General features: G+C 43.9%; 1 protein-coding gene and 1 long non-coding RNA gene across 4 annotated transcripts in view; one reads left to right on the top strand and one right to left on the bottom strand.

Moving 5' to 3' along the window:
• PXDC1 (PX domain containing 1) overlaps window positions 1-10,148 on the top strand; it is a 93,394-nt gene extending 83,246 nt beyond the window's left edge. The window contains exon 5 of the mRNA XM_075585764.1: window positions 8,982-10,148. Coding sequence (XP_075441879.1) covers window positions 8,982-9,099 — 118 coding nt within the window. The 3' untranslated portion in view covers window positions 9,100-10,148. The remainder of the gene's footprint in view (window positions 1-8,981) is intronic.
• LOC142487070 (uncharacterized) lies at window positions 10,099-13,605 on the bottom strand. 3 transcript variants are annotated; one of them, XR_012799125.1, is made up of 3 exons: window positions 13,519-13,605; window positions 11,765-11,846; window positions 10,099-11,189 (listed from the first exon to the last, which is right to left on the bottom strand). It is a non-coding gene; the product is annotated as an uncharacterized LOC142487070 (long non-coding RNA). The 3 variants fall into 3 exon arrangements; XR_012799126.1 differs by lacking the exon at window positions 13,519-13,605 and adding an exon at window positions 13,049-13,447; XR_012799124.1 differs by lacking the exon at window positions 13,519-13,605 and adding an exon at window positions 12,531-12,980.
• Between the last annotated feature and the right edge of the window lie 319 nt (window positions 13,606-13,924).

Here is a 13,924-nt window from a genome sequence, read left to right as displayed (position 1 = left end):
CATCTCCAGTGAGAGCTGATCTAGGGAGACTGTATCCGGCATAAGGCTGCTGAGTAACTCTTGTGTTACTGCAAAGTGAGTAGTAATAAACCGTTCATGTTTGCAATTTACCTCCGGCCTGGTTTGTGATCTAACTGGGGGGGAGAGTATAAATTCTACCGTGGGAAATCATCTCCATACATCCCTGGAGCCTACGGCAGATGAAGCGCTGCACTGCTAAGTATTATCTGGGGTATTGACCCCAGAAGCTTGATCCTGTGTCCCAAAGTCATCGCGGATGACTCAATCCCCTTGTTACCAGCAGGTATGCACCACACACACCCTGTAATGGCCCCTATCTGTGATGGGGGGAAACACCATTACATATAACATATACAAAAAGAGAAAACGGAATCATTCTACATTGTTCGCTTGTGGTCTGTATCAACTTGTAGACTGTGGTCGCCATTCAGTTACTCTCCTGATCCTAGCTATCACTGTCTCTGGATTGCTAAAATAAGAGTCCATTTAATTCTCCACGAGTACTCAATGTTTCTCTTCCTCTTTTTTTCTCTCTTACGAGAGAGTCTCTTCCTCAGTGTGCTGGGTCTGTCTCGGTCCTGGGTGTCCTTGGGTCCGAGTCACTTTCCTTTGTCTTTGCCTCAATCCTGTTCCACGTCTCTCTCCTCGGAAGGGGCTGTGTCTGTTGTAACTTGCTGCTATTTCAGGAGTGACCTCTATTCCCAGAGATTTAATAAATGCTAAGCCTTCCGCTGGTCTTCTCATCATAGCCTGCTTACCGTTATGTGTGGCTTGGAGACATGTAGGCTCACAATTTCTCTCAGGCCTCTCCTTTTAGCCAATGTTATAGGCGCAATATCTGTGAAGATCTGGATATCTGCTTCTTCAAAACAGATTGTGTCCAGGTTTCGGGTTTTGTGGAGTATTTCTTCCTTCATTGAGAAGTAATGTAGTCTGGTTATAATGTCTCTAGGTCCTCTTCCCTCATAGTCTCTGGGTCTTAATGCCCTGTGTGCTCTGTCCATTTCCAGCCACTCTATGGTGGCTTCAGGTAGTATGCTCTGGAACAGCCTCTGTAGATAAGATTTGATGCCACCTGTCTTATCGTATCTGGGACATTCCTTATTCTGATGTTGTTCCATCTGGATCGGTTCTCTGCATCTTCCTGTGCCTCTTGTAGCTCTTTATTTCTTCTTTGAGCATCTTAATATCTGAGTCCATATTGATCTGGCTTTCTGTAACATTCTCCATCGTTTCTTCCAGACTTTTGGTTCTCTCTTCCACTGACGAGATGTCTGATCTTAGGCCTCTCATGGCTCCTTGTAGTTCTTCATGGAATGTCTGTTTAATTTCTTCGACCCATGCTCTCATGTCTCTCTTGAAGCTTTACTCTCTCTCTAGTTCTGTCTCCGATTCTGCCTCCTCCTGCCCTTTAGGTGAGGCTCCTGCCTCTTTTCTTGGCGAGGTCGGATAAAGTAGTTTTTTTGTTAAAGAATATTGATGCCTCTGGTTTTTGAGTTTTTTTGGGAGGGGCCATTCTGGTGTTGTGTTAAGCACTCTTATTTCGCTTTGTTCGATCAGTGTTATCTTTTTTTTTGGGGGGGGGGGGGGAGAATGTCTGTTATTTCTTTGCTATGCTTAAATGCCCGTTTGGAACCAGGATCTCAGATTGTCATTCTACTAGTATTGCGCATGTCTTGCCTGTAGGGCCGTCTCCCATCCGACTATTTTGCTTCCCCAGGTGTTGTATATATTAAACTTTCTTTTTTAACACTCGCTATTAATGTTGGTCTTGTGATTTCGGACTTTGCCTTCTCTTCCTTTCTTTCTGAGCCTGTACGTTTAAATATCTACAGTTCCCTTTATTGGTCTGTGTGATTGGATGGCTCCGGTGTTCCTCACTCTGGGTTATCTACTTTTACCCTTGTGTTGATCATTCAACTAGGGAGACCGAGCAGTGTGCAGGGGGGGAGGGGTAAAAGCACGTGCAGCCAGCCAGTGATGTGGCCCTCTCTCTTTTTCCTTCCCCCCCCCTTATTCTACTGGCTTCCGGTGGCCATCTTATGTTCAAATCAGGCCTGTCCCTGGTCCGGTCCCCTCTCTCCCCCCCACCTGACCCCGTCTGCCACTTTAGACCTCTGCAGTGATAGTCTCTTCTGTCTGCCACCCGTGAATGAAGCCAGCCTCACCTCGTTCTAGCGTCTCTGCTTAGCGGTTTAGCCGCCCCACACATGGGAAGATGGCCACCACATCTCGCCTCGGTACTTCTCTCCTGCCCGTATTCCCCCAGGCAGGGGACACAGGGGGGCTGCGGGTCGCTCGTCTCTGGTTTCCTCCAGGGGCTCTCTCTATCCTAGCTCGCAGAAGTCTTCGCTCGTTGGAGCAAACACGGCCCTGCGCTCGCCGCTTTACCGGTCCTCCCGTGGGTCCCCGGGAGAAGACGGCTGTCCCTCCTCCTGACAGGAGTTTCCTGCGGCTGCAGCTGACGGACCCGTCGGGGATTTCGATGGGTATTGTATTGTTTATTGAGTCCGGGATTTGCGGTAATTGTGGCGATCGGGGGGGGGGGGGAACTTGAGGTCACGTGACCCCGTGTAAGGAGGGGGGGGCGCAGAACCGAGAGGAGCAGGCAGGGGGGGCGCACCAAAAAAGTTTGCGCACCCCTGGGTTAGAGGACAGAAAGTAAGGTGGAAAATGACTTAAGTTTCAAAGGGCAAACAAAATTTTAAGTAATAATAAAAGATATACAAAATGTCTTCAAGGTCCAGAGAGGGGAGCTTTACAAATTGCTACAGTCCATCTACAAGAAGCTAATCTTAGCTTCAGCAGGCAACCTCAGGCTTTGTTCAGAATCCTGCTTTTGAAGCTTTGATGCAGGAACCTTCATCTGTGAACGTGCTCAGAAATATCTTAGTAGTGTTCAGCTGTAAATGTCAAGTTGATAAACATGGATTGCAGAGCAATGATTGCATTAGTAAGGGGAGTCTAGGAGCTTAGGATAGGGGGTTTATGATTGGGGTCTAAGTAACTCCTGTGGTAGAATGTTAAAAGAGCAATCCTCCCTATGTAACCCCCTGGCCGGACATGTCATCAACAATACACAACCAATCACCAAAACCTGTCTTACTTGGAGCCGTGGGGGATACAGTGACTATCCTTCACTTAGCAAATGCCACCACAACAATATAAACTCCTCTTCTTTCCTGACATTTCACCCCCTTTTTTTTTTTAATACCCTGAAACATTGCCCCCAACCCTTTTTTTTCTTTTTTTTTAGCGACCATTTTACAAGATTGGAAAATGTTCTGGTTTCCCACTTAAAAATAAACATGTTACTGCACAAAGATATTATGACTAAAATATCCTAAACTATGTTTTGTTAAAGATGCATTCTCATTTGGCCTTTTTTTTAAATATACTAAACAGTATTACATGTTTATTTTTGTCTAGTTTAGTTTGCTAGGATGAAGAGTACAGTGATTTAAAAATAGGCCGTACTCATTCATATTGAGACTGTTGTCATAACGATGCTTGATTTTGACACGCTTGATATCTGTACTGCAGCCCACTTAAAATCACTCAAATTAATTTAAAGTACAAATAAGTATTCTGAGACGCATTGTAATTTTCTATTAAAAAAACATATACGACTTTGCGAAATAATGCTGTAATTTATTTATTTAGCCATGTGCCCCGACTACCCTTTCACAAGAGCTATATTCATTGCACATATGATGATTGCTATAGTGCTGTTTGCACGACGGCTTTCTGGCCTAAACATTTAAAGATGTTAAAAATGTCTTAAGTCATATAATAAACGTTAAGTATAATGACATTTTTTTCTGTTCAGTTCTGACTGCACTTTTAATCTCTTCAGTGTAGATGAATACAATACTGTCCTCTCTAGCACTAAAGGGTTAAAGCAGCAATCCTACCCATTTTGTAAACTGAATTGGGGGGCTACTCGAGAGCTAAAAACTCGCCATAGTTATCTGTGTGGGACCTGCTGGTTCCCGAGATACTTCCTAGTTTAGTTGCCAGTGTTCCTTCATTGGCATTTAAAGATGGCTGCCGCAGTCATCCAATTGGAAGTTGCAACATACAGTATTTCCTCAGAAGATGTTGTTTCTTCCTATTGACCCATGGGAACAGAAAGATTGGGCAACAATTTTGATTTCCCAAAAGCGAGCTCAAACACCGACACCAAGCCGGTAAGTATCTCATGAACAAGGGAGTCCCAGTAGCTAAATATACTGCGGTTCAGTTTCGGAGGACCCTCCAATTCGACTTCTGTAAAAAAATAAATATATATATATATATTATATATATATAAAATATATATATATATATATATATATATATATATATATATTTTTTTTTTAAGTCAGCTACATTGCTACTTTGAACATCGCAAGGGCTTTTAAAGCCTTTACTTTAATTGTGTCATTTATATCAAATGTAAGTGTACTCAATGCAGTTTTAAAATTAAAAGTAATTATCAGGGATGGATCTGCAGAACAAGTTGAATCACCAAACAAAGCTCAGAAACTTCAATTTCTGTGTATGTCCAGTGTTGACATGAATGATGAATAGAGAATGTGATCTGCATACAGATTGTTTAATGCTAAGTGTAGAGAAAAGTGTCTTCTCAATAAAGGAAATGCTGAAAAGTACACAAAGCTATGTGCTGTATCCCTTCTTTTTGCAAACATTTCACACTTCCTTCTATGGAAGGAAGCTCATTTGCAGCTCATTTCCAATATTCTTGATGACAAATAATTAGCCTGATCCCCACAACAATGCCTTAAACATTGCTGTTACAATGGGACACGCTGTGGCACCGCATTGCCATGACAACACGATGTTGCATGGCGCTGCAACGCCACGTGCTGTCATGTTGCCATGTCAATATTGCAGAGCCATGATGATGGGATTCTGAGGACATGCCGCAGGAGAAGGTAAGGACACATATTCCTGCACCGAGCCCCGCAAACATCCCAGCCGACCCTGTCCGGCAGGCCCATTGTGACAGGCCCATTGTGACAGGCACCTCCGGCAGGTTCCCTGTCACAGGCACCTCTGTGGGCTCCCTCATGCAGGCCTCTAGAAGGCCCCCTCTATCTTCCATGGCTGCAGGTAGGCACACTCGGTCCCCCTTTTCCTCGGTTTTGCTCACCCTGCCTTCCATACCATACCTCCTTCTCCTCTCTCCCCTGCCAGGCACATAACTACTCACCACCAGGCACATAACTACTCACCACCTGGCACATAACCACATCCCCCAGGCACATAACAACGTACCTCCCTCCTTCCCAGGCACATCATTCACGACATCCCCTCCCCACCTCCCCGGCACAGTTACCTTCCTTCCCGCAGGCGCATAAGTACCCCCTGCCCGCCCCCAGCTACACCTCCCCTCGCCCCCTCAGTTATCCAAATTATAGGACTAAAAACCTTTGTCACTACATGTTAAAAAGAGTGTAATTAAAAAGCGGTGATCCTTCCTACATATTCCCGTATCCAACTCCTGACATATATATGTATGTATGTATGTAACACGTGTTCCCCCACTCTAAGGGGGATTCACTGTTGTTACCTGGTGTTGGTGCTACCTGTTGGTTCACAGGAAGGCCCAGAGCATCCGCCGGTGTTGTTTGGGGATAAGCAGGACAGGCTTTCAGTGCTGGGTGGTTCTTTCTCTTGGTACAGCACCTCCATTCCCACAGGGCCTATCATAGATAGGAGACTAGCTATGGAAAACACTCTTTCCTCCCCCTGAAGAACTGCAGCCCAGGCGGGAGTATAATAAACAGCATCTGGCTCTTTATTCAGCAATTACAGCATTGTCAGCCTACATGTTCGTTCTTGGGTCCCTGGACTCAACCCCTAGGGCTTGAGGCCCAAAGGTCTACCCCGACTCCCATATGGGGTAGCTGTTCCCACTCCCCGGGCTCCACACTTCCACACATATACCATTTTATTTTCTAGTTTCATGTTCCCTTCCCATAAGTTAATAAGGCCCTTGGTGAGACAATACAAAGCTGAAGCGTTATCTGATGTAACGCCTGCATGCCAGCAGACCTGGCCAGTCCCCAGTACTGAGGGCATGCCCGGAGTGTGGTAATGCGTTGCTGGGCCTGGTAAGAAAGGGTTAACATATACTTGCTGAGTCCGGGGTGCCAGAGATCGGAGAGTAATGTCCGTGTGCCAGAGTTCAAGGGTTGGAGAGAGCAGGGCAGTGATGTCCTTAAGCCAGGGTTCAAGGGTTGGAGAAAGCAGCGTAGTGATGTCCGTAAGCCAAGGTTCAAGGGCAGGAGAAAGTAGAGTAGTCAAATCCAAAGCAGTACACAAGTTCAAACCAAGGGAATCCAAACAGGGGCAGGGACAGGAACCAGCGCTGAAACAAACAAGGGAGCTAGGCATAGACACTGCACACACAGGAGCTACAGGAAAGCTATGCAGAGCAATGACTAAGAGGACAGAGAGGGGTTATAAAGGAAGGAGGACCCATAGGGAAGAGAGGAGGAGCAGAGGGTTGAGTAAGAGTTTGCAGGGATAGGTCTGAGAGAGCAGGGGAGGAGACAGGGAAATAATCAAGGGAAATAGCTTGTAAGTCACGGGGGGGCGGAGCTAGAGTTTAGGGGCGGCAAATAACTGCAGCGGGTGCGCGCGCCTTCTGTAAGTGTGTTATGCGCGTGCACCGTGCGTGTAACAGGGCGCGAGGGACGCAACGCCGGGAGGACGTTTGGCACCGGAGGCGGAAGGGAAGGAGGGGCGGAGGAGCCAGGTAATGTAAGGGCTGGGGGGACAAGCGTACGCCGAGGGGTGCTGGTACCGCGGAGGGTAGCGAGTGGCCGGGAACGTGCGCGCGCAGTGCGGGAGCTGCGCACGTGACCCGAACGTGCGTCAGGGCAGGCAAACCACGCCGCGGAGGAGCGAGCGCGAGAGAAGGAAGGGAGAGAGTGAGAACGCAGGAAAGAGGGGTGATTGGAAGTCGTGGGAACAGAGGTGACGGGGACACGCTGAGAAGCGCGAGTCCCCCGATCCGTTACATCTGAGCCATGTTGTTGCTCCCGGTGCCCATCTTTTACCAGCAGATAACAATTTAAATGAACTACTGCATTGTTACAGCTCAAACTAGCAAAGATCAGCTCAAGAGAATTTCCATAGTCAAATAATGCAGCGCAGCTTTAAGCCGACCTACTACATTTTGAGCTTAAATACCGTTTTCATAAAGAGATACTAGCCTCATTAAGGCAAACAAAAAAGACAAGGTGGATGTTATTAAACTGCATTATTAGTGACAAGATTTCCATTTCTTTGCGGACAGTTAGGTTGCAAATAGAGACTCCTGCATCTGAAATCAAAGCAGAAGCTGTTTCTCTGTAATAGAACAATGGGAGGGACCGTGTAATTTATCCAATGTGGTAAAAACATGACAGATGTGTTGATTCCATTCCACACCGTGATCCAGGAATTTATTTTTCATCAAACCATGACTGAAATAGCAGCATTCCACCTATAGTCAAATATATGCATTTTGTATATGTACCAGTATAAAAACCAGTGTCCTCTTGAATTGAACCACAGCACTCAAAGCTCCTTCCAATTGTTATGATATTTATTTTTGCCAGTACGGTACATGTATGTATGTATGTATATCTTTATTTATATAGCGCCATCCAGGTACATACATGAAGCGCTTCACAGCAGTAATACAAGTGACATAATAATAAAACACATAATGGGAATAAGCGCTTCAGACATGAAAGTAACAATAGGAAAGGGGGTCCCTGCACCAAAGAGCTTACAATCTAAGTGGTAATTAGGGTGAAATAACAGAGACAGCAGGAGGGTGTTATATGGTCAGTGCGTCTGCAAGAGGTCAGTGCATCCGAGATGTATAGTGTCAGTGCTGGTAAGATGACTTCTACTACCATATGCCACTTTAAAGAGATGTGTTTACTTGCGAGAAAAAACAAAGATGGCTATAGCCACCCAATTAGAAGCTGCAGTGTCATCTCATGATGATTTTACGGCTTTCTATTGGCCTTCAGGGTAAGTCTGACCCTAGTGTCATATTGTATCTACTGGACAAGAATACTTCTAAGGGAAATTCAAAAAGAAATATCGCAGGAGCAAGGAGGTCCCTGCAGTGCTGTGCGTGCTGTGGTGCAGCTCCGGGAATCCCTTGTTTCACATAAGGTTTAAAAATATATGTGCAAATCTATACTAAATTTCTAAGTTTGTTATTCCGTTTGTTTGTATGTCCGAAGCATCGAAATCTCACAAACGGCACGACGCAGCACAACAAAACTTTTACTGGACATTGTGCTGCGGATTTGTAGGTCAATGCAACTATTTTGAGCTTCCAATATGACTCACCTCCCAAATAATGGACATTCTAAGTTTCCATCGGGTGTCCTGCAAAAATGTTAGAGCAGGGGGAGTGGCTACTAAGGGAGGGTGTATGTCCTTAGCTGGATCGGGGCTGTGTGTGTCTCTGTGTGTGTGTGATGTGAGATGTGTAGGGAAGATGTGCCGACGGGGAGGGGGGAGATGTGCCAGCTAGCCGGGGGAGAGATGTGCTAGCTAGCGGGGGGAGATGTACCAGCAGGAAGGGGGGGGGAGATGTGCCGGCTAGCGAGGGGAGATGCGGCAGCAGCACGGGGAGATATTCCGGTAGCGGGGGGAGATGTACCAGGAGGGGGGCGGGGAGATGTGCCGGCAACGAGGGGAGATGCGCCAGCAGCGCGGGGAAATGTGCCGGCAGCGGTGGGGGAGGTGGGGCGGGGAGATGTGCCGGAAGCGAGGAGAGATGTGCTGGCAGCTCCCCGGGCGAAGCCGGGTACAAAAGCTAGTGTATGCATAAAAACAAAACAAGAAACATAGATAATTGCTGTAAAATGTACATGTTTTTTTCTAATTATTTTTTTAAAAGCGCTAACATTCACACCTGTTTGATATCTGTTTTCTCATAGATTTGGGAATGGAACAGAGTTTTCTCCAGAACCAGAGATCATTGATGACCCTTCTGCTTATGTTACCAATTTGTCCTACTATCACCTGGTTCCATTTGAGACTGATATATTAGACTGAGTCTACCAACATACGGAATGATCTGTCCTCTTTATGAAATCTCCTTCTGAGTGCTGCTGTCCTTTTGGCCTGTACAGCTACGCAAAAGTAATGCCTGCTAGCAACTAGCACACACAGTGCACACTGCGTAGGTGCAGTAGAATGGATTGTACAACCTGCCCCAATGTTTCTACGTGACCAAGAGGCAGAAAACAGCCCTGGAAAGCTTGAAAGTTTGCTTGGGTTAATTCTTAGCTGGCCTGGTTACCACAGGCACACAGGCTCATACAAGTGCATGATCGGGATGTCTTATTACTACAGATGTGTTATTAATTAATCATCAGTTCTTCAAGTGTACGGAAAAAAAACATGCAAATGCCGGCAGTAAACATGAACCGTGATGCTTCTTTTTGTTACAGTCACTGAAGAAAGATGATGCTTTAAAGGCACAATAATGATAGGAAAGCTCTGAGAATGTGAGAAGAGAACCACAGTGTAATGAATTGATAAATGATCCAGGATAGGTGCACCTGAACTTCGTTTGTGTGTGTCAGACACTTGGGTGTCATTGGAAACTTGAATGAATAGGTGCAATGCTTACAAGGCAAAATAATATTTTTGTTTGTATCATTTTTGCAGTCCTATAAAATTTTGGACATCAGTATGTTTTAGGACATGGCAAATGTACGTGAGCTGAGAAGACCCATATTTGGACAAATGCGTATACCACTTAAAGCGTTGACATCTCAGCTGAGGCTCTGTGCTACCGAGCAGTGCAATATTAACCTTTCTACCACTCATCAAACATTTAATAAGTAATTACTACAATTCATTTTGTAAAGTGATTTCCGTCAGGAAGGATGTTTTCCTGAGCTGCGCGCGGACTTATTTGCTGATAGCAACATCTCTCTGTTCTCAGCTTTGTATACTAACAGGAACTACATTCTAATGTGAATAATAGTAAGTTATTGAAAATCTTAATTCTTTTATACAGTATGTTTTAAAATCTATTTTATTGAAATGAAAAAAATATTACTCGCATTAAATATATTTAATATCTGCAATTTTAAATGTAGTGGTCCTTTTTTTTCTATCACTAGAATACATTTGCATTGACATTTTTGTGTTCCAGAAAATCTGATTTTGCTTTATTTTAACAAAAATGTATTTTCTATGTATTTGGTTTCTTAAATGGTGAATGTAAAGTATTGTATTTTCCTTTTGTGCCTTTTTTTCTTGTGTTTCCCTCAGCAAATCTACAATTATGCAAAATGAGTGGTGGCCAACAGTACGGCCTCTTAACTTGTCTTCAATTTAAGCTGGTCCCTTTGTCCCTCTGTCAGAAAAAGGGTTAAATGTTATTAGAATATGCAGACTGACTACAGATACCTATAGTTAACTAGTGTTGTTTTATGCAAACCTTCTTTAATCACTCCTCAAATTTAATCAGTAGTCAGTGGCTTCAGGCTTTTAGTGCATTTACCCCTATGTGCCCTTAAATCAGAAGCTACAGTTGTGTGAGTATATGTTTGCTGGAGATGGACGACCCAAAACAGGAAACTCTACATAAAAATGGAGTAGTGGCTTTGAACCGAGTTTCCAGCATGTAACCTTGACAACAAAGAGAAATATGCAATGGCTAAAATGAAAATCAGTTCACTCATGTTGGATTTGGATGAGATGCTTGGAACTGAATATATGCAACAAAACCTACCCTTCAGAGGTTGGGTGATCAGCATAAAGAAAAGAGAGCCACAATATAAACTTCACTGAGGAATTCTTTTTTAGATACAGAATGTGGGAACATTACACTTTGGGGGGTTTTCTGTCCATAACATCATGACAAGTGCCCTTGACATTTTCTGTGTTCACAACCTGTATCTACTAGGTACTGTAATATGCTACAACGCCATTTTTTCTAGTACTGGGGAACAGATGATCGCTGTTGTAATGAATAGGACTCGTGGGGAAGACCGCCTCATACCATATCCTTGGAAGCTTGTATTATGCTGGGAGGTTTTCCTTGCTCATCACTTAAACTCTTAAGTACAGTTTGTGGCTTTATTTTAGCATCCGTTCACCTACATGGAATTGCAGTACCAAAATCAGTTCTGAAATAAGGTGACAATGCAAAATGATATGCAAAAGAATAACTTAATGTCCTGTAGTATAAATTGGAGAAAGGTGAATTGCAATTAATTGGAAACATGTGTGCTGACAGTGAATATGAAGTAGATAGGTGGTAAAACACACACAAGGTTCTAGATCAAAGTAAGCATTTTGATCAAAAGATCGGCGGCTGGAATCTGGTGCGGTCTCCTTACTCCTCTCTCAGCTGGGCTCGCGTCGTCCATCTCCGTGCTTCCAGGTGGAATCCCCGATGATAGACAGGAGGCAGGTCTGCAAAACAAGTGCTGTGTGTAGCCTCCCACTCGATCGTGACTGGATCCAGTCTATCTTTTGATCAAAATGCTTACTTTGATCTAGCACCATGTGAGTGTGTTTACCATATATCTACTTCATATAAGGTTTTATCATTATTTTTGCTCTTCTTGTTCCATTGCACGAAGGTTCCTATACCTGCTGATATTCCTGGTACCGCACTGCAAAGAAACCTTTATATGCACTTAAAGATTGAGAAATTTGTAAGTACAAATTTCGTTGGATTTTGGAGAAATCTACTTACCCGATTTCACTTAAAACATATTGCACCATTCTTTGTATGTTTTTCTTCACATATACCTGCGCTCCCCAAAACACCTGGACACCTGAGAAATACATGAATTGCGAAAGCAATCTACAATAGGGGTTGAGCTGCAAATCATTATTTTGTTTGTATTTGGACGTTTATTTCAGTTATATATTCACTTCACAACCATATGTATTTTATGCACTAATTATAGTGAATTAAGCACTACTTAATTTATATATATATTCTTAATTAAAGTAAAGTTAAAAAGAGCTCCAAAATTGTGCCGGCACCAATACATGGGCCCCTCATAATATGGGGGACTTGGGAGAGACATTGGTACATGACTGCATAGCATTTATAAACACAGTAATATTATGTACATGATATTCTGATTGAGGATCACGGTTATGTCTGTATATCTGTGGTAATAAGAGGTATATATTAATATGTTTTGTTATTCAAGGCCTGGTGTCATGTCCTATTATCTGACCTATGGGCTGTGTGCCAAGCTGTAGCCTCCGCATCAGATAACCTTAAATGAAACAAAAAAAGAGCACAAAGAGCCCCAAAAGACAAGCAAAAAACTAATAAAGTGTTAATATATTGAACCAGAAATAACATCCGTCTTCTTCCAACAAGATGTCCGAAACTCTTCTAGCTTTCAAGCTAGCACACATAAAAAAAAGAGAGAAGAGGCAAACAGTGTAAAACAGTACTGAGACATATACTGTACACACAGGCAATCACAGATAACACTTACAAAATGTCCGTGTATAGCGAGCCTTGGGTAGTAATAAAGGGGCACATTTTACTAAAAAAAGAAATGATGATGTGTGATGATAATGAGGATGATGATTGCTGCTGGGCAGTCTCTGACTTGGCAGCCTCTCACTCTGCTTGCTGACAGGCATTCTCTGAAGAGTGGCCACTTCGTCTGTGGTTGCACGGAGAGCCAAGCTGTAGTTCTCGATGCAGAAAGAGATGTTGTCGTCCTGTGCAAATGAGAACATGTGGGCTCTGAGGGTAACCCTAAACCTAATGGGCTCAAGCAGCCACAGAGGAAGGCTCAGAAAGAAGCCAGAGAGGCTGCCAAATGCCATGCAAGAAGCTGCAGAGCATCAGTGTGAGGAAGAGCAACAAGCAGCTGAGCATGAGGCAGAGAGGAGATACCGGCTGGAATTTGCCAAACTCCAGAGGGAGATACAAATGCCTAGTAGCAGAGAGTTTGAGACGTTAAGAGATCTCATAATAAGGAGCAGTTCCTAAAGCTGTGCTCACCAGTAGTGAAAGAGTGGGTATTGGATAGGATGGAGATCTTTCAGATGCTTATATGGCTAACGGCACCAGAAGCTAAAAAAGTAGTCCAAGGATGAAAAGGGGGGCGGACAGGAGACACGCACTGGCATTCTCTTGTTCAAGCTGCTGAGGCTTTATTAGGGGTGGCGAGGGGCAGTTTGCATACAGGCCGGGGGATACCCGTCTGTGTTTTGAGTGCAACCAGGTGGGATGCATCAGCTTGCCTGCCTGGGGTGACCACTTGCAGTCAATCTCTGTGGGGAGAAAAGTGACCCAGGGCATGAGGAACTCTGATGCCACTAGGCATGATCATGTGTACCATGGCACAAATTTGTAATATGAAAGTAGAAATTGATAGAATACTGCTATGACAAGTAGCAGATAATTAGTTTAATCCTTAAGGTTATAGAGAGTGTAATGTCTAGCTTAAACAGTACAAGCAAGTACTGTACCTTTTAGAGAATGACTGAGGTAAACAAAAGGACACATGGCAGCCATCTTGGAAGGAGGAGTTTTAACCTGCTGCTGTTGCAGATAGACACAGCTCTATGCAGCTGCTGAGGCAAATCACTAAATATTCTGTTCTATTCTGTCTATGTTTAAATAAATAATTTTATTTCATACTTAACCTGTGACCAAAAAGTGTCTCAGTTGGCGCTTCCCAGTGATTAAATAATAAATATATTAAAGTGACAGTACTAAAGGGATTTCAATATATAGTGATATAAATGAATGTGACTGTGATAATATAATATATACAGCTCAACCCTGTTATAGCGTGATCCGCTACAACGCAGATTTGCTTATAATGCGGTCTGAGTGTGGCTCCCGATTTAAAAACATCTCCAAGGTTTTTTT

The sequence above is a fragment of the Ascaphus truei genome, chromosome 2, assembly GCF_040206685.1.
Source record: "Ascaphus truei isolate aAscTru1 chromosome 2, aAscTru1.hap1, whole genome shotgun sequence".
NCBI classification, from domain to species: domain Eukaryota; kingdom Metazoa; phylum Chordata; class Amphibia; order Anura; family Ascaphidae; genus Ascaphus; species Ascaphus truei.
Note: the sequence above shows the minus strand (reverse complement) of the source record. Positions and strands in the feature narration are given on the sequence as shown.